The sequence below is a fragment of the Toxorhynchites rutilus genome, chromosome 1, assembly GCF_029784135.1.
Source record: "Toxorhynchites rutilus septentrionalis strain SRP chromosome 1, ASM2978413v1, whole genome shotgun sequence".
Classification (NCBI taxonomy): Eukaryota; Metazoa; Arthropoda; class Insecta; order Diptera; family Culicidae; genus Toxorhynchites; species Toxorhynchites rutilus.
The window spans coordinates 133,310,154-133,334,059 of NC_073744.1; the positions used below are offsets into that span (position 1 = coordinate 133,310,154).

Below are 23,906 nucleotides of genomic sequence, written 5' to 3' on the forward strand. Positions count from 1 at the left end.
TAGTCGCGGCAATACATACACACACTCTTTACAGATGCACGGGCCGAAGGTTGTGCAGTCCACTAATCATTCAATAAGAGCCAAAGTTTGTACCGCTCATGACAACTCTACACGAGCTGATGATTGCGCCGGCTAGTGACCATTCTATCCTAGATTCCTCGAGTCGAGAAAGACGCACCACGCTAGATATGGGGTACAGACTAGGGGGGCGTTACTGATTAATAGTCAGCTGCATCCCAATAGGAAGTATCCCGTGTCGGGCACGCGTACTGAGCATTAGAGACAGCAACATCCCAATTACGAGGACACTTGTAATATTAACCTCGAGCCGACCGCGAGTAATCGGTTACATATTACTAACATAGATAATAAGAAAAACTGTTAAAATATTGAACTCCGGCCCCGTAAGGCTAACGCCATAGGAGCCTTGATAAAAATATATATTTTGGAAAAAAATACATGCAATGGGTAACATTATCGCCAATGGATTTTTCCATTTAATTTTTGTTGATCTCGTACACCGACGCAATACGATATCGCTGTCGCCTTTACAGAGCAACGCATATCGCTAGCAACACTGTGTGTCGATCGAAGAGCAACTTATCGCCCATATTTTGACAAGTTTCGTACATTAGGCCGATTGTTTGCATAATGTCAGGGGTTTTTATTGCTCTGGTATGCGAAGAACAACAAAATATGTTGCCTGTCACATATTGCGTATTGCAGTTTGCTAGTTGATTGTTGCTCCGATGTCCCACACTACATTGTTGTCCCAGATTGGTCCCAACAAATGGTGTCGACAACGGTGCCGATATCGTGCCATTTTGCAACGATTTTGTCGACCTGTCCTTCGTCAAATTACGTCAAATTACGACCTGTCCTTCGTTCCAGCCAATTACGAGCCAACACTGTGCCAATCTGGCACCGCGTCGACCGATTGCAGGGCCCTGCTCGAATCTTATTATGGCTATTATTTCTTTCAAGAAGCATGAAGCAAAAAAAAATCAACGTTAACCGTTTGCATTATTTATTATATTAAATATTTAAGCATACATCATAATATAATTTGCCATCGTATAACTTACATGACTTTTTTCAAAATATACTACAGAACTATTTCGTAAAATTATATGTCATTGATTTCTCACGGCCGTCCATCTTTTGGAATTATATGCTGAACATTTTTTTATTTAAGATAGATTACAACAAATTATACGCTTCCAGTGAGAACAAATCTCTTTAAAGGAAGCACACTATCCTATTTTATAGTTAATTCAAAAACTAATTCATAACACAAATTCAACTGTTTCCAATATTTATGTTTAAAATGACAAACTATGAGACTATGGTCGGTCAAAAAGATGATAATGAGGGAGGATGACTTGGCGTATCGGTTGACAGCTACGGATGTGCGGTTTTCATAAGCAGGAAGTGATTGCAGTTGAGGTGTTTCCTGGCAAAAATGGGAGTTCCGCTTGGCCTTCGCGTCAGGAAGCAGTACAACCGACAGATGTCCATGGCGTATAGAGGACGGGATTGTATCACGATGATGCATCAGCAGATGACCTAGTTGCAGGTTGGGCGGTGGCAGCATTGTGTGAAATATTTCTCTATCTTTCTCTACCTTAATTCTAAGTTGTTAACAAAAACACCTAACCTGCGCTGATCGAATATGTTTCGAAATACTATTTCGATGCACTACCTACAGTAAGATGCTTGGTATATTGACATGCAAATAGAATAAAAAGGCTGCATTCAGTGTGAATGGGCTAACGGGCGATAATCTGGTGATATTATTGAACTCATTCTAATCTTCCTGGCACAAATGTACACCGTTAGCATACCTTCTCCCCATCAACAATCGCAAATCTTTTCATTATCCGGCTTGGGATTTTGTTTGGCGATCGTCTGTTTTTGGTGCCACTGAGCCGTCGTCTGCACGGCAAATGCATACTGCCCCATTATTTTGTTGGCGGCATACTCTGGAGAAGGCACATCGGAATAACTAAAAATGAAACAGAATTCGTATTGGTGAATACAAAAGTAATATCACAGCATGAAGAACAAAACTATTTTGCTAACTCTTCCATTTTACGGAATAAAAACTCAATTTTGAGTTCGCAGCCATTACTTTTCTGCTATACCACTGACAAAACCCGGTCTGTGAAAATCAAGCTCAAATTCTTCAAATATAGAGCACTTTTATGAAAGCATCCTAAATTCACCAGATCTAGCGTATTCTTGAAATCGATTATAATTAGGCCACCAACGATAACTTGTGTGATAGGCATGTATAAATTAAAATAAAACTCACACCATTTGATTGCAGATTTTTCGCTGTTTTGTTTTGTTGACAGTTTAAGGAGCATGTATTGCAAGTACATGTTTTACAACTATATACATAGGAACAACGAATAAAAATGAGATAATGTTGAGCAAATTGAAAAAAAATCGTTGTCTCTCGTTCTTGTATCTTAAAATACACAGTTTTGTAAGCTTTTTCACAAATTCTTACTTTTTGCCATTTGCAGAAAACGTCCTCCTATTTACAAATCATTCGACATACTAAAATAAAGCTGATACTTTTTGGGTTATGTGCTGGACAATTTTCACACCAACATCTCATAGCCTCCGGCTGATCCTAATCTTCAGCCCGTCTCGAGGCCGCAGTACAAGATCTCCCACCAGCTTAACATCTTCACGCCGTTCGACAGCTTCAATGCGGAACTTTCTCAGCACCGTCGATAGGACCATTTTCTCCTCCAGAATGGCGAACTTCTGTCCGATGCAATTTCGAGGGCCCGCGCTGAACGGAATGTACGCATACGGGTGCCTTCCGTGGCAGTTTTCCGGCAAAAAGTTGTCCGGATTAAATTTGTCCGGATTGCTGAAAACCGTCGAATCCCGATGCAGTTGGTACACAACGATCATTACCGTCGTTCCAGCCGGGATGGTATAGTCGTGAATTCGAACGTCTTCATTCAATCGACGGGCGATCAGCGGAATACTCGGATATAAGCGAAGGGTTTCCTTGATGCAGCATTCGAGATATTTCATTTCGCTGAGTTCCTGCATTGTGGGTTGTCGCTCACGATCTCCACCCATGATCTGATCGATCTCGCTAATCACGCGATCCTGGATCGCTTGATTGGTACCCAGCAGCAGGAGAATCCAAGCCATGGCAGCAGCCGTCGTATCGTGACCACCGATTACGAAAGTGTCCACCTCTTCTCGGATATCCAAATCGCTCAAGCCGTTGCCATCGAGCGATCCCTCAATCAGCAGATCCAAAAAAGCGAGTTGCTTTTTCTGTCCCACACTTTCGTCATCCTCCAGCGGGAGTTCGTTCTGGTTGATGTCCACATGGGCTTGGCGGCGTTTCTCCAGTTCGATCTTGCGCTCCCGGACAACCCGATCGGAGAACTCGTGCAGCACTTCGAGGCACTTCTGGTGCTGCTGGTACTCGTTGGTTTGCCTGAAGATAAAGTCTGGCTGGAGCCAGACTTTTTGCAAGCGATTGCGAATGATTTTTCCAATTCTGGAATGGAGAGGGAAATTCATTGATATGACTTCAAATAAAGTGGTTTTGGTTTCGATTAATACTGTTTGTGGGCTCGAACGTATTCAGAATCCGAGTTTTGCTGAGCGTGCACAGAACAACCCATGGCGGTTTCTGAAAACAATAGAATAGAGAATAAAATAATTATAAGTGTAGGGCGTAGTATGAGATAAATATACGATGTAAGATAATTTTAGAGGTAATGACTTCAACACAGTTTCTGCCCACAAATGCTAAATGGTGATTTAAACAATGTTGGTAGTATTACTATGGACGTATCAACATCTGGTACATTATTTTCAGTTTTCGCGTTTTCGACATTCAGTCATACACAACAATTTTTAGAAACAATTTTTTGACGTAGGATTACGTGTTTCGGGAACATATTGGGGTACAAATTGAAAAACGAAAATCGATCGCGTCGTGAAAAATGTCCAATTTCAAACGCTTATTACTCATTCATTTCATGATGGATTGGTGAGATTTTTGCATCAAACGATTTCGGCACTCCATAACAATTTTTCACATTGAATAAAACAGTATATATCATGTAACTAACTGTCGAACAATTGAAAAATTTCAACCCCTATCCAAACAGAGAAACCCAGTCTTGATTGGTCGAAATTGACGTCATTTATTTTCGCGTCTGATTCGTTCGCTCACCGGCAAGCTGCATGGAAATCGAGGAGGCGCCTACTTCACACATACCAAATGATATAAAAGGAAGGAGTATTCGTGGATCTCATCCATACGACCGCCCTCCGCGCGTGCCGCAACAAGCCCGAGCAGATGAATGTGCTTGGTAAGTTTATCATTGAATATGGCTCTTAGGTCTCTGAAAATTGCCACTTGGAACGCTTGCTCGATAAGAGCAAAAACCATCGAGTTTGCCGATTTCGTCGGCAGACACAGCATCGACGTGGGTCTGCTCTCAGAGACCCACCTAAAATCCGGTGACAGTTTCTGGCTGCCGGATCACAACATCATCCGGCTTGATCGCACCAGCTCTAGGGGGGGCGGTGTTGCGGTCATCGTACGGAAAGGCCTGAAGCTCAACATACTTCCGCACGTTCGCACGTCGGTCATCGAGGCGATTAGTGTGGAGGTCGCATTGACAAACGGCAACATCCATTTCATTGCCGTGTACTGTCCTCATCAGTGTCCGAACAGCAACAGGATGGCGCGTCAGTTCCAAAATGACTTGACTGCCATCACTCGCACCTCTTCTCGCTTTGTTGTTGGGGGTGATCTCAACGCCCGCCATGAGGATTGGCGGAACTACCGACAAAATCAAAACGGGCGGCTTCTCTTCGACCACGCGCAACATGGGCAGTATGCGGTACAGTTCTCGGACGAGCCAACCTTCACCTCACCTGCGGGAAATCCATCGACTTTGGACATCTTCCTTTCAAACATCATGCTGACCAAGCCGGTGGCGGTAAACGAGCTCAGCTCCGATCACCTTCCGGTGGTTGCTGAAGTAGGGGTCAACATTGTTCCAGCCATCTACCTTCGAAAGGATTACCATCACGTCAACTGGCTGGCGTTTGGAAGGATGGTGAACCATCACCTCGAGGAGAACCCGCTGCTGCATTCAGTGGAGGACATCGACCAAGCATTAGAGGGACTTCAATACACCATCTCCGTGGCTGATGTGGCGTGTGTGCGGCGTGTTCCTGTGAGGGGTAAGTTCGTTGCTATTGACTCTCACACTCAACTATTGATCCGCTTGCGAAATGTGCGTAGACGCCAGTTTCAGAGGACCGGGGATCTCGGCAGAAAGGAAGAGATGGCCGATCTGAACAGGCAGATTGCTGCCAGGATGGTCTCTCTTCGAAACAACAGCTTCGGGCGCACCGTACAAAACTTGGATGATCGCTCCAGACCATTTTGGAAGGTTGCCAAAGTGCTGAAAAACCATCCGAAACCAATTCCTCCTCTCAAGGTCGGCGATAGTCTCCTCGTTGCGCCTATTGAGAAAGCGAATGCGATAGGCATCACATTGCATCGTCGCATTTGCTTGGCTTGCATATGGCTAGTCCGCTCGAACAGCAGGTTGCGCAGTGCGTCCAAGAACTAGATACCTCCCCATGTGCCATACCTCGGGAAGATAAGGTCAATGCAGAACAAGTTTGCTCAGCGCTGAAGGCCACTAAGAATATGAAGGCTCCCGGGTTTGATGGAATCTTCAACCTGATCCTGAAAAGGCTCACTCCCAAAGTCTACTCGCTGCTCAGCAACATCTTCAATCGATGCTTGGAATTGCACTATTATCCAAGCATCTGGAAAGAAGCGAAGATCGTGCCGATCCGCAAACCCGGGAAGGATCCAACTCTACCTTCAAGCTACAGACCTATCAGCCTCCTTTCAGCGCTGGGCAAACTTTTTGAAAAAATCATTTTATTCCGATTGCAAAAATTTGTTGAGGTCAACAACATACTCCTGCCTGAACAGTTTGGGTTTAGACGGGGGCATTCGACTATCCACCAACTAGAGAGAGTGATGAACACCATCCAAAGGAACAGGGCTGTATCCAAGTCCACAGCCTTGGCACTGTTGGATGTCGAAAAGGCTTTCGACTGTGTCTGGCATGACGGGCTTGTATATAAGCTCTGTTCCTTTAACATTCCAATTTATCTCGTGAAAATCATCCGGTGTTACCTTCAGCAAAGGTCGTTCAGGGTATCGTTGAATGGCTGTTTGTCAAACACATTTTCCATCCAGGCAGGGGTCCCGCAGGGAAGTCTGCTGGGCCCTTTGCTGTACAGCCTTTACACCTCTGACACTCCTCCCCTGGTAGATGGCTGCGCGTCCTTTCTGTTCGCAGATGACACCGCAATTGCCGTCAAGGGGAGGATGCCTCGTGAAATAACAAACAGGCTTCAACGATGCCTTGACGCCTTTGTTGAATATGCTAACATATGGAAAATTAAAATCAATGCCTCCAAAACCCAAACAATCATGTTTCTGCACAGGCAGTCTCCCAAACTCAAACCTCCTCCATCTTGCGTTGTGGTGATGAATGGCACAAGGGTTGAGTGGTCCGCTGAAGTAACATATTTGGGGCTAGTGATAGATCAGAAACTCCTCTTCCGTCAGCACGTGGAGAAGAATTTGAATAGGTGTTCCGCTTTGGTTCGATCTCTGTACCCTCTGATCTGTCGACGATCCCGTCTCTCAAAGGTGAACAAACTGGCCGTCTACAATCAAATCATAGCTCCTGCCATCCTTTATGCAATTGTGGTGTGGGGGTCATGTGCTCAGACTCACAGGAACAAACTCCAAGTGGCGCAAAATCGTGCATTGTGGATGATTCTTGATCGTCCTTTAGACACAAGGATCTCGGATCTACACCAAGAGGCTAATATCCAAAAACTTGATGCAATTATGTATGAAACAAAAGCTAAATTTGTTGAGAAATCTAGATCCTCTGAATTTGACCTGATAAAAAATTTGTATATAGTAGATTAGTTAGTTGGTTATTAGTTAGTTAGTTAGTAGTTTATAAGTAGTCTCTTTCAAATTTAATTTCAAACAATACCATTAAAATGGTGAACAACTGTCAAATTATAAATAAGGAACTTTTGCTTAACAGTATGATTTTAAATCCAAAAGCTGAACCGAAGATGTAAAGCCCAGACTGTGTCACTTGAACTGTAAAATATGTATGCAAATAGCAAAACATCTGAATAAAAATGCATTTAAGTTGTAAGTTGTGGATCTCATCCATTCTTACAACGGACGTGGAAGGGACAACAACAAGTGGAGAGCAGCAGCAGTGGAAGTGGCTTCTCTTAAGGCGAACATCGGAGCTGAGCGGTCAAAATATGAGCTGTGCTTCTAAGGCAGCATAAGCAGCGGCAAACAGTAGCAACGGTTGCTGAATCGGTCTACTACTTGTGACAGCAGCAAGCATCACGAGCGAAGCGTTTCAGGAACGCTCTCTCCGTCAGAAGTACGAGAGCGTGTTCTTGGCATCGTGAAAGTGCAGCATCGAATCTGAGTGGCCAAAAATTGAGCTGTGTCTCACATCGAACTTAAGTGGCAGTAGCAGCAGCAGCGGTGGTGGTAAACATCGAGACCAAACATCAACAATCGAGCTGTGTCTCACATGCGTCTCCATTACTAGTGGCAACAGCAAACATCATGAGTAGAGAGTTTCAGGAATGCTCTCTTTCTCTGCTGCTGCTGCTGCTGCTCAGTCAGATATCTCATTCTTGTTCGTCGCTCAGATTGGCAAATATCTGTGCTTTCACTGTGCTTCAAGTGTGGTCAATAACCCTCTTCACATCAACCAACACGAAACGAAACGATAAGAGTTTAATTTATTGTTTTCAACTTATCATAAAAATTATATAAAACTATGATCAAAAACACTGTTAAGTTTTGCTTTTTCTTTGACCAGGTGCGCAACTAACAGGGAACCGTCGTATAACTGCTAGAAATGTCTAAAATTTTCGTTCAATTGATCATGGAACATTCGTTGGGGCATTTTATATTAACCGATTCATTCGATTAATTGTCTTTAAGTATTCGATTAATTGAGCGAATATTTGTTGAAAAAGCATCGATGATGAAAAAGGGTAATGATATCATACTTTTAAAAGTTATAGTGAAACAAACATCGAAGTGCACAATAAATATTTTGAATAAATTGTATCGCAAGCGAGTAGGAGGCGCGTAGTTAACACATAGGGCCTGATTCTCGAATACACTACGAATACACTTCACGGTGGAAACGGAATGAAACGTATTCGCGATGACAACGGTACAGTGTGGACATCTGGATACGAGATTAGTTTCCCACTAAATTTATCATTATAATATCAAATTATCTTCAGATGAAATTTTTGTATGATATTATTATATCACAAGAAGAAAACAAAAGTTTTCCATTCACATTGAATACCAGTTTGATACGAAGAGGTTAATTTTCATTAATGATTTTTTATTTGAAAAGTGCTCATTCTGCCTGAAAACTCATCATTATCTTCGCTTCACTAACTCGTAAAACGTAGTTCAATGGCGTGCCGTTTATTTCGTTTCCACCGTGAAGTGTATTCGAGAATCAGGCCCATACCAAATGATATAAAATGAGGGAGCACTCGTAGATATCATTCACAAACAATACCATTAAAATGGTGAACAACTGTCAAATTAAAAATAAGGAACTTTTGCTCAACAGTATGATTTTAAATCCAAAAGCTGAACCAAAGATGTAAAGCCCAGACTGTGTCACTTGAACTGTAAAATATGTATTCAAATAGAAAAACATCTGAATAAAAATGCATTTAAGTTGTAAAAAAAAAAAAAAAAAAAGTAGATATCATTCATTCTAACAATGGACGTGGAACGGTCAACAAGAGGCAGGAGCAGTAGTGGAAGCAGCTTATATCAAGGCGAGCATCAAAGCTAGGTGGTCAATAGGCGAGCTGTGCCACACATTGAGTTTCTATGGCAGTATAAGCAGCGGCAAACTACTACTACTACTCTACTACTAGTGGCAGCAGCAAGTATCACGAGCGGAGCGTTTCGGACACGCTCTCTCCGTCAGAAGTGCGAGAACGCGCTTCTTGACATTGTGAAGGTGCAGCAGTGAAATTCAAGATGAGCATCGAATCTGAGTGGCCAACAATTGAGTTGTGTCTCACATCGAACTTAAGTGACAGTAGCAGCAGCAGCGGCGGTAAACATCGAGGCCTAACAATAACAATCGAGCTGTGTCTCGCATCGGTCCACTACTAGTGGCAATGGCAAACATCCTGAGCAGAGAGTTTGAGGTATGCTCTCTCTCCTTGCTGTTGCTGCTCAGTCAGATTTCTCATTCTTTTTGAACGCTCAGATCGGTAAACATCTATGTTTTGACGTAGGACTACGTCTTTCATTTCTATACCGGGGTGTAAAATCAAAGTTTCGAAAACGAAAGCGTTACGCCGAAGACCGAGATTTTGAGTGTTAATAGCTCCTAAACAACTGAACGAAATGGTATGATAAACACTTCATTCGAAACATAAAATGTCTACGCGTTCTATACTTGTTACTTTCTGATCCAAAAACTTGTTTCAATAGTCTTAAATTTGCTTTCAAAATAGGCTATTGAAATCACCAATCGGTATATAAGCGAGCACCGCTCGGAAATCCACTCAGTTCTAATTGAACAGCGATTGGAGCATGTTGTCGCTGTTGTGGTGAAGCTCTTCATTTATCATGAAAGCGCGGATGAACGGTGTCACCAAGAGCCTGTTTGTGCACCTTAGGCCAGAGGGGAATCCATCAGGAGGAGAGTGATGCTACAAACGGTTCCCCGGGAAGATCTCGAAGCAGACGCTGCACACACACACACATACACGCACGGAATTCTTTCCGTTTGGATCGAGAAAGATCCGGAAAATAATCTGCCAGTTCCTCTAGGAATTTAAAAATACATTCATGTGAAAGAGTTTATTTGAATGTTTTCTATCCATGTAACACTGTGACCAAATATGTTTCAATCAAGTGCTATTAACAGATGGTTATCGAGTTAGCATTAACCACTGGTGGGCTTCCAGTATCGAGGAAAATGTGGAAATATCCTCTGGGAATCTAAAATTACATTCATATGAAAGAGTTTATTTTAATGTTTTCTATCCATGTAACACTGTGACCAAATACATTAGGTTTTGTGATTTTTCAATCAATCGCAATCAACAGGATAGCTTCTGAAGATTATTCTTCCCCATCAGTAGGATATTTCCGTATCCAATATTGAATGCATAAAACCTTGTGCCTCCAACGTAACGCTTTCGTTTTCGAAGTTCTCCAAATATTCATTCATTCAGAATGAATTCAGATTCAACTTCATACAAATGATCTCTAAATCAACGATAGTCCTACGTCACCCTTGCGGTTATACCATAGATATAACCCACTTCCTGTTTTTAGTGTTTCAAGTAGAGATGGGCAAATCAGCTCATCATGGTGAGCGGCTCAGAGCCGTTCAGCTCATACAAGTGAGATGCTCATTTGGAACAGCTCTTCAGCTCAGTTGAATATTGCATTTGTCCACACAATTGCATATGTAACGTAATCACCATGGGACATTGCATAGTGTGCATTTTTTTAAAAGACGGAAAGCAAAAAATAAACGAATTTAATTCGCCATTGTACGAAAACTAAAACTGATAAGAATTCTAATAATATAATATACAACAGATACTGAATGCTGAAATCCAACATAGAAGATGCTTAGGATATGCTGAACTTAAACAACAGAAAAACCAGCAGTAGCCAAATAGAATGCCTCCAGGAATATTGGCCGAGACAACGTTTTTTGAAAAACAACCATCGAGATTTTTTTTTTGCATCCGAGGATATAAAAATAAATCCACTAATAGGTGCAACGAGAAATAATTATTCGCGATCACAAAGGTAACAAAAGGACCAGTATCAATCATCAACATTTATGCCGGGTGGTTTTCTGAATTGTTTTGATTCAGCACGCGGAAATAAATGTATGTGTTTCCACAGTAATGTTTAAATAACAATTTTTTTTTCCAAAATATATACTTTTATCAAGGCTCATATGGCGTTAGCCTGACGGGGCCGGAGTTCAATATTTTGACAGTTTTTCTTATTATCTATGTTAGTAATATGTAACCGATTACTCGCGGTCGGCTCGAGGTTAGTATTACAAGTGTTCTCGTAATTGGGATGTTGCTGTCTCCAATGCTCTGTACGTGTGCCCGACACGGGATACTTCCTATTGGGATGCAGCTGACCATTAATCAGAAACGCCCCCCTAGTATGTACCCCATATCTAGCGTGGTGCGTCTTCTCGACTCGAGGAATCCAGGATAGAATGGTCACTAGCCGGCGCAATCATTAGCTCGTGTAGAGTTGTCATGAGCGGTACAACCTTTGGCTCTTGTTGAATCATCAGTGGACTGCACAACCTTCGGCCCGTGCATCTGTAAAGAGTGTGTGTATGTATTGCCGCGACTAAGTAAAAGTTTATAGATCGGATAGAAGGGATATGTAACAGGGACACAGTCGTAGGAAACATCATTAAACGTTGACATCGGCGTTTCTGAGGAACAGGTATAGATGAAGCAGAAGATCAGGATCACGGCTACCTAAGATATCCCGGACGGGGATATCCGATTGTCTGCCTTGTGCTCTCAGTGCTCTAGAGAGCTGAGAGCGAGCAGCATGGAACCGGATACACGACCAGACAACATGCTCGATGTCGTGGTAGCCATCGCCACAATCACAAAGATTGTTTGCTGCGAGCCCAATGCGATAGAGATGCGCGTTTAGGTTGTAGTGATTGGACATGAGCCGAGATATCACGCGAATGAAATCACGACCTACATTCAATCCCTTAAACCAAGCACTCGTCGAAACCTTAGGGATAATCGTGTGTAACCAACGACCGAACTCATCTTCACTCCACATGCGCTGCCAACTAACGAGTGTGTCTTGACGAGGAATGTGAAAAAATTCATTATAGTCAATGTGCCTTTCAAAAAGTGTGCCTTCTGAAGCGCCCACCTTAGCTAGCGAGTCCGCTTTCTCATTCCCCGGAATCGAGCAATGAGAGGGAACCCATGCTAAGGTAATCTTGAATAATTTTTCGACCAAAACACTCAATAGATGTCTTATTCTTGTTAGGAAATAAGATAAGCGTTTATCAACCTTCATTGAGCGGATTGCCTCTATTGAGCTGAGACTGTCTGAAAAAATAAAATAATGGTCGATGGGCAGTGTTTCAATGATCCCTAGAGCATAGTATATCGCACCCATTTCTGCGACATACACGGAACAAGGATCTTTGAGTTTGAAAGAGGCACTGGAATTTTCATTGAAGATGCCGAAGCCAGTGGACCCGTTTATGTATGAACCGTCAGTAAAGAACATTTTATCAGATCCAACTTTCCCATATTTTTCCGAAAATATCGACGGAATAACATTGGAGCGTAGGTGATCTGGTATTCCATGGATTTTTTGTCGCATGGACAGATCAAAAATGACAGAGGAATTGCAAAAGTATGGGAAGCAAACTTGGTTGGAGATGCCTGGTGAAGGGTGCACGTCGTGGGTAAGGTACTCATGGTATAAAGACATAAAACTTGACTGAGGAGTCAGTTGTAGTAGATTTCCGAAGTTATCAATCACCAATGGATTCATGATCTTGCAACGGATGAGAAATCTGTAGGATAATTCTGTGAACCGAAGAGTAAGCGGGGGTACTCCTGCCAAGACTTCGAGACTCATCGTATGTGTCGAATGCAAACACCCCATGGCTATACGCAAGCAACGATATTGTATCCTCTCCAGCTTGAGAATATGAATCCTGGCAGCTGATCGGAAGCAAAAACTGCCATATTCTAACACTGACAATATCGTTGTTTTGTACAACTGAATGAGGTCTCCTGGGTGGGCACCCCACCATGTTCCGGTTATTGTTTGGAGAAAATTGATCCTTTGCTGGCATTTCTGTTTCAAATACGCAATGTGTCTCCCCCAGGTACATTTAGAATCAAAATATACACCCAGGTATTTGAAAAACATAGAGTGTTGGATCGTTTTGCCGGATAGGTAAAGCTGGAATTGGGCGGGTTCGTGCTTCCTAGAAAAAACGACCATTTCAGTTTTCTCCGTAGAGAATTCGATACCCAGCTTGAGGGCCCACGTGAACAGATTGTTCATGGTATCTTGCAACGACTTTTGCAGAGCGACGGGATTAGTACCCGTGATGGAAATAACACCATCGTCTGCAAGTTGTCTCAGCGTGCAGTCTCTAGTTAGACAATCATCCATATCATTGACGTAAAACCTGTACAAGAGGGGGCTTAGGCAGGAGCCTTGCGGTAGGCCCATAAAACTGTAACGAGAAGATTTTGAGTTGCCATGAGAGAAATTCATGTGCTTTTCTGACAGTAAATTGTACAGAAAATTATTCAGAATTGGTGAAAGTCCACGATTATGAGGCTTCTCTGAGAGAATTTCCATGGAAACTGAATCAAATGCCCTTTTGATATCGAGGAAAACGGAAGCCATTTGTTCTTTGCGAGCAAATGCGATTTGGATTTCAGAAGATAGCAGCGCGAGACAATCATTTGTCCCTTTACCAATGTTAATTTAAATAACAATGTAATATATTAAATTTATTTACAAGCATATAATAATGTGTATTATTTTGTTTGGCCATATAAGAAAAATTTAATGAAGTAACGAACGATTGAATATCTTCAAAACAAAAACTTTTTTTTCCTATCTGGCATCTCTGCTAAAGCTAAAGTACGAAGAGGGATACACGAAAACAAACTGACGTCATGCCATGAAGCGCGGGAGACGAAAAATCCTTTCGCGTCTCGCAATTCACACTCTCTGCAGCTTTTGCGCTCCACAGCTATGCAGCTCAACAGCTCAACAGCTCAGCAGCTCAACAGCTCAACAGCTCAACAGCTCTTCAGCTCAACAGCTCAACAGCTCAACAGCTCATCAGCTCAGCAGCTCATCAGCTCAACAGCTCAATAGCTCATCAGCTCAACAGCTCAATAGCTCATCAGCTCAACAGCTCAACAGCTCATCAGCTCCAGCTCCGTAATGAGCTGATGAGCTGCGTTTTTTTGATTGCGAGCCGATCCAAATCCGCTCACTATGATGAAGCGATTCGAATGAACAGCTCATGAGCGGATGGCACATCTCTAGTTTCAAGTGTGGTCACATCAAATCAACATCAACCAACACGACTTCATGCGGCAAGGAAGGCAAAGAAGGATCGAAGCGTATCGCAAGAATCGTTCTACATGACAACCTCCAGTGTATCAAACTCGCTATCCGTCGGTTTGCTCGCTGTGGTGGTGTCAACGAAAACTCTAGAAAGCCGAAGATGTCAAAGCAGAAATAAGTAGCAGCGGCTTAGAAAAAAGCTACCGCTGCCAATTAACCAACAGAAGGGAATTGTTGTTTTTGTTGTTTCATAAAGTTTTATGTGAGTAAATATGACGCAATAAATGTTTACGCAATATGAGTGCCGATCCCGTAAACGTGCATCGGAGCTGAAACAACTTTCTATCACTGATACCGGAAGCTCGATTGTAAAACTGGTGAAGTGAACAAAAAATAACCAACAACCAAAACAAACGGCCCTTTTCAGGGCCAGCAAATCATTATCAAAGAGTTTAACAATATATTTTTTCAAACATTTCCAAAATCAGCATGCGACAGACAGCCTAACGTAAACCTACGTCAACTATGCGGTCGTGTCGGACACAACCTCATGTGACTTTTTTTTCTAAACGAATTTTAATGTGTAGTGAAATTTTTCACGAATGTATATGTAGTTTCTATGAATAATAGGTAACGGTACTCGGTATAAATAAAATATTATTAGCGTGGAAATATAAGAGTATCCCTTTCAAAGAAAATTACAATCTTTCAACTGCACGGACTGTTTTTAGAACCAGTTTTTCGTCTGCACCCACAGCTTTGATCCAAAGGTTCATTCGCTTTGAATCTATATCTTCTCTAGATATCCTCCTATCCGATCGATAAATTTTTACTTAGTCGTGGCAATACATACACATACTGTTTCCTAATTCCTAGAGCCAATCCCGAGTAATCGGTTATGTATCATGAATATAGTTTATGAAGTTCAAATGTTAAAATATTTAATTTTCGGTACTATCAGGCTAATGCCTAGTGCTCCCGTGACTAGCGTCACACCTAATATGCCGAGGGTTCGGGTTCGATTTCCGTTCTGGTCGGGAGAATTTTTCGTCAAAGAAATTTCCTCAGACTTACATTCTGGTCCCGCGTATTCTAGAGCTTGCCACTCAGAATGCATTCAAGGCGTGTTATTTGGCATATAAATCTCAAGTACTATTAAAAATGACGCATGTAATACTATGTTGAGACGACTAAGTTCCTTTAGGAACGTTAGGGCCATTAAAGAAGAAGTTTCGTTAATAACCCGACTAAGAAAGGCATATCGCGGGACGCCGACCACACCGTCTCTCTACGTACGCAGCAAAGAAGTTGCTGGAGCTGGAAAATATAAACGTTTGTTGGGCTGTGGGTCATTTCAGAAACATTCCTCCTGTTCACAAGCAGTTATTAATTCATGGAAGTATCATGTTCCCCCTGGTAACGGAAATTGAGTGACGGATATAGCGGAAATGGTCGCTATTAAAGCATGGGCCAATATCCTATTCAGGAGGTAGGCTCAAGGTCGTGCGGGGGAATTATGCGGTACGATGTCAAGGAATGGGGAGCACAGATACAAGCGACCTCCAGCCTATTAGAGGAGCGAGGTCCTTAACGTACTTCGAGTTAACTGCCACAGTGCCAGAAAATGCTTCCAACGGGTAAGCAACGACACCAGAGATGAGCGGCGAGAAGAATTTAGAGTGATGAGGTCCGCTCTTAGGCGGTCGATAAAGCCGAGCAAATCTGATTGGTTCAAGGAGTTATGCCGGGATGTGGACATTAATCCATGGATCAAGACTTACGAAGTGGTGATGGCGAAGCTCGGGGGCCTAATGACACCCGCCGAAATGTGTTCTAACGACTCGACAACCTGGACACTCATATAGAGAGGATGGAATCAATGATCCTGAACGCAGACAGGTGTTTAACAATGAGCCAGAAACAGCTATGAAATAACACATAACAAAGAAAGCACCTGGTCCAGATGTAATCCCTGCGGTAGCTCTTAAAGCGGCAGTCCTGACATTGCCTGATATGTTCAGGACAGTAAAGCAGACGTGTCTGGACGAGAGCTAATTCCCGGATATATGGAAGGTACGTGCTCCCTTGGCCGAGTGGTTAGTGTTACATATTATCATGCAGGAGGTTTGGGTTCGATTCCCGTTTTGGTCGGTGGATTTTTAGTCACAGAAATTTCTTCCGACTTGCATTGTGATCACGCGTATTCTAAAGCTTGATAGCTTGTGAGACAGGTTGGTACTGTCATACTGTCACCCTAGATTATACGCCATCTCGGATCACGCCATTTAATCGGTTCACGTCTCGACAGGTGAGAAACCCCGCGAGGGTGGCCCTGACGGGTTGCGCGTCATGTTGGAGGGCAATTCCTAAAGGGTGTGTCACATCAAATTGCATCACGGAAAAAACGCTGTAGAAATTTAATTTTTAGGAATTATATCTTCAGCTTTCGCTTATAATCAGATAAGAGTGTATAGATCACGTTGGCCATGCTTCACTGTCATTTTTTCGTAAATTTGGAAAAATGTCGTCGAACGAAAAAGAGCGTCGTGAATTAATCCTGTGCACTCATTTCGAGAATCCGGAGTTGTCACATCGGGACATCGGTAAGATGCTGGGAATCGTCCAATCCACGGTCAGCAGAGTACTAAAACGATACTTCGAGAACCTAACCATCGACCGGAAGGTGAAGAACGGCAAAAATGGATGCTCCGTCAGTGAAAAAGATCACAAGCGCGTAGTTAAGCAGTTTAGACGTGATCCGAGAAGTTCGGTCCGGAATGTCGCCAATAAGCTGAATTTGTCAAGTTCATTCGTCCAGCGGACCAAGCAGCGGGAGTGCCTGCGTACATACAAGGTTCAGAAGGCTCCTAACCGCGACGAAAGGCAAAACATGGGGAAGACGCGAGCCCGGAAGCTGTACACTGACGAAGCCGCATTGCCTGGTAATGGACGACGAAACCTACGTCAACGGTTTCGCGGAAGACATTACTATCCTGGTAACAGGAGAGTAATTGAAATGGTTTGAAATGCTGACAAACGTGTCGATTGGTATGATTGGATGTTGGAAGCGAATCGTGCAACTGCATATAGTCCATCATTGGACGGAAATGCTGATGATCAGAAACTGCAAGGTGGTGTAACGAGTGGTAATCGCCATTGGAGAGCACTCCATAGCTTCTAAGCGCGTACTGAAATGCTTGAGGTGCTGATTGCTGATCGACTAACTTCAACAGCCTCTTCGGCTACGCTTGTGAAAAGGCAACGAAGGCAATCGAGGCACGATGACACTGGTCAGAGTCATGTCCACCAATTCTGGCCCAAGCAGCACCAAGACCTTAGGATGGTCCTCATCGATATCACCTTGGCGGAGGACAGTAAGTACAGCATGAGAGCAGTAGAAAATAGGGGGAGGCTGAGGTTGCTTCAGGCAGTACCTACGTCAGTTTAGACATGCTAGGTCACCCCTCTAGCCGGAGTGTGGAGATGTGGAGGAAACATCGGATCACATCGCTTTTGTTTCTTCCAGATTCGCCGCAAAGCGTGAGGGGATGCATTGCCTTGATGCTGGAAGTATTGTGGAGGAAATGTATCGCGAAGAGGGCATCTGTAATGCCGTAAATAGTGCAATCAAACAAATAGTGACAGAGCTAAAGCGAATGTGGAGGGTCGACTAGCGTGCTGGCAATGCATCATTGTGGAATGGAATGTGGATTACTGCGAGGGTCGTTGTGACGGAGAGAGTGTTCAGTCAGAGGCCACTTTCGAGCCGATGGACACCTTCAAAGTGAAAAACCACGAGAGCAGCTGGAGCGGGGTGTATATCATGTTGGAGGGCACTGCCTAATCGGTGCCTCGTTGTAAAATCCTGCGAGAGTGGCTTTGACGGATAACGCGTCAAGTTGCAGGGCAATTCCTCCAATTCGACGGGTAAGCTAATAAAAAGGATACACCCAAACTAGCGTTGACAGAAAATATTTCATCTTTGGCAGAAGTGATGCCATTTTGTGTGCTGGAGAGTCAAATGCGCAAATAATGAGCTATTTTGAAAGCTTAAAAATGGTTTGTATGTATGCGAGTAGACATCTCGTTTCTGTTTTCTTTTCTCATTTCATTTGGGATTGTGCCAAAAAATCCATACGACGTCAATGGGGATCGAACCAAGGCCGGCTGGAATACAAAGCTATTTCACACGGCCACGCTATCCATGTAGCTGCAAGTGCTGTTATATTGTATCGTGATAATATTACACCTCATCATAAAATGAAGTTGGAAAATGTTTTCTAAGAGGATAAAGAAGAACATGTACGAGAATATAACTTTCTCTGCCTGGGCCGTGTATTTGGCAAACTATACGAAAAGCTTTCATATGCTTTCATTCAAATGTGTCTTCTGTTTTGCTCGCTCATATTTGCTCTAGAATATATGTTTTACAAATGATATACATGTATTGGGGAGTAGAACATTTTCTGTTATTTTTCAGCTTATTTAATGTAATGAATCGGGATGCCATAACTTGTGCTAAAAATTAACTTTGGGTGTATAAACAACGCCATTCAGCGTTAGACACTGGTAAGGTGTATGAACATCGCCGTCCTTCGAAGTAGTGGCCTTGATACGGTTCTAGGGGGTTTCAGGCTGCACAGGAGTAGAAGGCTTGGTTTTAGTGGATGATGACGATTGGATAAAAGCCGGACCAGGTACCAGGTGGTGACAAAACTTCAAGGATGTTACTTGATAGATAATGAAACGACTTCAGACAAATTCCGGAACAATAATTTCATAAAGTTTCTCCTCGTGGCACGAATCCAAATTTATATTCGAAGAGCAGATAAGTTTGCGAAAAGTTACATTATTTTATTATGTGACAAATCGGATTTTTTGTGTTGAAACAGACTATGAAAAAAAAAAATTTAAAAATCATCTAAAACATCGGCTATATGAAACATTAGTGCTCGATCTGCGTACGTGGACTGAGTTGTATTGTCGGGAATATTAGGGCATCTTTTCGAAATAACGATGAATAATTTGTTCTCTATTTTTCTACTTTTTATTTTTTATCCGGGTCATTGCATCATGATCGAAATACCTAGATATATTTGAAGTCATTGTGCATTTATTAAATTAGGTACTTACCGCAGAAAATATCCAGCGCACAGAGGGTGGTGTACGGCACAATATCGAACCCTGCAGTGTTCCCCAGCTGCTCCTCCAGTTTCTTAACCAGCACAAGACTCTGTTTGTGGAAGATATCGGTGAAATCGGAGAGAATCTTGAAGTGGAAGGCCGCGGTCAGAGTCTTCCTTCGCGGGTGCCACACAGCGGCCGGTGATGTTAGTAAACCATTCCCGAGCCACGGTTTCATGAAGTCATAGTCGGCGCTCTTATCCACCAGTCTCGGATTGCCTAGTATGGGCTGTAGAATGGGAAGCGGTGATTGGTTGAGTTCGTTTGAAATTTAATTACGTGTTGATTGTCCTCGCATGATACTCGAAGAGATCAATCGATGTGAGTTGGACACGAAACGACACACACATAATTACCTTTGACCTCTCGTAAAATTTAGTTTGTAAAAAATAGCAAACAGGCAACAAGCAAAAGTCGACGTTTCATGAAACCCATAGTTATGTAAGCAATTGAATCACGTGTGTCACAGATTTTTGAAACTATTTTATCTTTCGTTCATTGATTTTCGACAGAAGCACAAGCTAACGGGTAGGTAACGGTTGTAACTTACTTTAATCTTCGCTTACCTCAATGGCGCTAGCTTTGGAAATCATAACGTAGGGAATGTGTCCGTTCCAAGCACGACTCATCCCAATCCGGCGTCCGTACAATTTCTGGGCGCACACAACACGATCGAGGAACTCTAGGGAGAGAAAAAAATGGACATGTACACAAAATTTTTAATTTTTAAATAAGGGACTGTCCACATACCACGTGGGCAACGGTAGGGAGTAAGAAAATGTCAACGCATGTCCAAGGAGAGGGAGGACGGGGTATAGACCGAGTCCATGTGGACAGGAAGAATATTTTCTTAGATAGGGGAAAAGGGGGGAATTTTGACCACCTAAGCAAATCGCCAAATATTTCCAAACCAATGCGGTCTAAATAAAAAATGTTTCATTGTATACTGAGCTACACTTGTTTTCTCTCAATAAATAATGTTTAATCATTATATGAAGCTTTAATCTACCAAATATATCGTAAAATAAAAGAGATGATTTGGACATTAAAATTTGATGCGGGATGCTGTGGACCGTCTGTGGGGTGATTTAGTCCAGTGTGTGTTTCATCGAAAAAAACATACTTAAGTTTATGTAAAGTATTTTAAGATAATGTTACAATCAGTAACAATGTTTTGGTATCGATACCAGGTGTCTTGGCCAGAATCCAGACCAGAAAAGTTGGAATGACAACATCTCGAATTCAGCATGAATCGTTTCACTGTTGGTCGAGCACTTTCAAACACTTTTGATGCTTGGTCAAAGGAAGTCCGTTCTCGATGGCCTGGCGTTGCTCTTTCGAGCTCCTCCTTCTTCCAACGTTGGCTGTCCATCCTCTCTTTGTAATTAAGCGGCATCTGGAATCAATTAGACCAAAGAAAAGTCTCAAACCTGTAGGACCAATTCACCCCACAAAAACGTGTCCATTAAAATGCAATTAATTTCATTTATTGTTATCAAACATACAGTTTCGCTACTTCAAATTGTTTCTCTTCTGCAGGCGAACAGAACTTTACAGCACAATACACGAAAAGTTTGTTTAATTAGCGGGAAAAACCTTAAAACCACTATCGGAAAACTCACATTTTTTGACGATCAAAGTGCTTGCTGTGTTTATGCTACCGTTTCCCTACTATTTACTTGTTTTGCCAAAGTTTTTTTTTTACTTTAGGTAATTCTTCTATGACACAAAAATCCAAGTTGAGCCGTAAGTTTTGAGATAAAGGGGTGGTCCAAATCACTCCATATGACCAAATCACCCCGTGTAACCCTACAACCTATTCATTCAAAATTGAATAAAATTACGCATATTCTGGAATTTCAAAATTGCGTGTGAAATCATTTTTTCAAAGTATTTTAATTTCGACAATTTCTGATAATGAACATTTACATTTGCATGAGATTTTTTTTCAAATGAATGGAACCAAGTAACTTTTGGAGGTAAAGAAAAAACTAAAAATTTTGTATTTTTATCAGTTTTTATTAATTTTCCGAAAATGCATGATAAACTGGATTGTTTCTGGCAGCCAACTTGAAGTCCTCCAACCACTCAACAATTCCTTCCTTGACAACAAACTGTTATCCTTATTGTTATCTTCCACTAATCTAGATATTTCCCAACAAAATTTTATGCAAAACTTTCCTCAAATGGAAGTAATTGAATCGTTCCAAGCATCTTATTTTTTGAATTAAAGTCCGTTTAAGGTAAAAAAACGGTCTCATGGAATGTTCAATAATTCTTTCGTAGTTGATTTTAGACCATAAAGGTTGAAGATTTTTTTCATCAAATATGATCCTCTATCATCTGAAATATTCCGGATCAGTTACCTAACAACCTGTATATAACAATATGTTAAACCGATATAATAGTTTTCAATATTTTATTCTATTTATGAGGAAGTTTTCTCAACAGCTTAAACATTTCTTTTAATTCTAATAAAAAGTTAATTGTCTTGTTTCAATCGAGCAGCAGGTTTCTGTCAGCCCTATTCAGGCGAATTTCCATTTCGTTCGAAACCGTTATTTCGTTCGAGTTATAATTGCGCATTCCCTATTTCGAACCTTTTGTCCATTTATTGATCGAAGAAAAACAGATCGAACGAAAAGCAAATCAACTCGAACGGAATACAGAATGGAATTTTATTAAGTCGTTCGAAATATTTCGAATCAATCGAAATACAAAATAGGGGTGTATGATTTTTTGGGAAAAATGAACAAATTAAAAAAAAAATGGGGAGGATCGTGGCAGCGACTGATTGATTTGGCGTTGAATTGTTCTCTAGTGAACTGTTCGAATTTTATAAGCGATGTTTTGATACGAATTGAAGCGGAGGAAAACTAATACCCCTATTCTGTATTTCGATCGATTTGAAATATTTCGAACTACTTAATAAGATTCCATTCTGTATTCCGTTCGAGTTGTTTTTTCATGTCGTTCGATCTGTTACTCTTCGAACATTAAATGGACAAAACGTTCGAAATAGGGAATACGAAATTATAACGAAATGGTGGTTTCTATCGATATGCAAATCCGGCAGAATGTAGAATAGGGGTGTAAAGAGCAATACAAAAAAATAACTGAGTAGTGATGTAATTTTCCCCGTGAGTATTTTGGAAACCATCTAGATACTCAATACAGAATGATCAATAAGCAGTTGAAAAATAGAAAAAAAAAATATATTGATAATACTTTGAATACGCTATTAGTACCATCTGAAAATTCCCCGAACTATGGCGGAAAAGGTTTCGTATTGTGCTGACGATTAAAAATGAAACGAGTATGTAAATAAACCGACATTTCCTGTGACCAATCGTATTCGGGAGTAGAAAAAGAACTACACTCGACAAAAAAATAGAGGGGCGAAATGCGTCATCGGAAAATACGAGTGATTTTTGAAACATGTAATTAAGTTTTAAAATAATACATTCGTCAAAACAACTGGATTTTGTATAGAACATTTTCAAGTTTGCAGTGTACAGTTTTGACCAGCGATTTGCTGTGCGTTCATTATTTCATGAAATATTCTTAATTCAAAATTAAAGGATAATTTTTCACTCGATAGATACCACTGTAGAAAATAGTTCTACTGAAAATTTCTGTGCATCAAATGGAACCGAAATAATCAGGTTAGTTGGATTGTTATGGGGAATATGATTTTAATCTATAGAAACTTTGAAAGCAAATCCAAAAACGCTTTATCGTTTCTAGCAATGTCTTCTGTCTACAACGCATATAGACTTGAAACTAAGAATATGTACGTACGATATCCCTAAATTTGAGATTTGTAGCTTCAAAATGCTGTATTTTTTATATTCATTTCATAATTATTTATATAGCATGCTTCCTACTTTATCTTTCATTTTCTTGAATTTTTTTCTAATTGATAAAAACTAATTTATGCATATAAATTAGTGTTCTGTTCGTTTTTGTGCGCTTCAAAAACTCGAAAAGTTCGACACTGACGGTACTCATATTATGACACAATATACAATCCACTTCAAGGATAGTTGTTGCTCAGGGAGCTTTAAGATTTCCAAATAAAATAAGCACATATCTGAAGTAAAGCTGTGTGAATTAAATTTTTAGTACTGAATATGTATTTTTTGTGATGGCAACACATTTCCTTGCAAGTACTCGAAAAATTGGGAACTAAAATTGTATCTGATAACGATTTTAAATCCATCTATTTTTGACGTGGGACTACCTCTAACCGGAGTATATCGGGAATAAAATGAAAACCTAAACACAGAACATCCAGGAAAAAATGAAAGATTCCGAATGCTTATAACTCGAACATTTCTTACTGGCTCGGAAAGATGTTTGCATCAATTGATGCGGAATATTTCTACGCTTCTATCGCAATCAATAAAATGTTATTTTTCATTAGATAAACAATTGAATAACTGTAAAA

The 23,906-nt window shown here is 41.4% G+C and overlaps 1 protein-coding gene across 2 annotated transcripts in view; it reads right to left on the reverse strand.

Moving 5' to 3' along the window:
• Positions 1-2,318: 2,318 nt before the first annotated feature.
• LOC129762129 (cytochrome P450 4c3-like) overlaps positions 2,319-23,906 on the reverse strand; it is a 124,062-nt gene continuing 102,474 nt past the window's right edge. For both annotated transcript variants that reach the window (XM_055760119.1, XM_055760118.1), the window contains 4 exons: positions 20,023-20,138; positions 19,406-19,685; positions 3,604-3,673; positions 2,319-3,538 (listed from right to left, as the gene is read on the reverse strand). In XM_055760119.1, the coding sequence (XP_055616094.1) occupies positions 2,623-3,538; positions 3,604-3,673; positions 19,406-19,685; positions 20,023-20,085 (1,329 nt within the window). In that variant the 5' untranslated portion in view covers positions 20,086-20,138 and the 3' untranslated portion in view covers positions 2,319-2,622. The remainder of the gene's footprint in view (positions 3,539-3,603; positions 3,674-19,405; positions 19,686-20,022; positions 20,139-23,906) is intronic.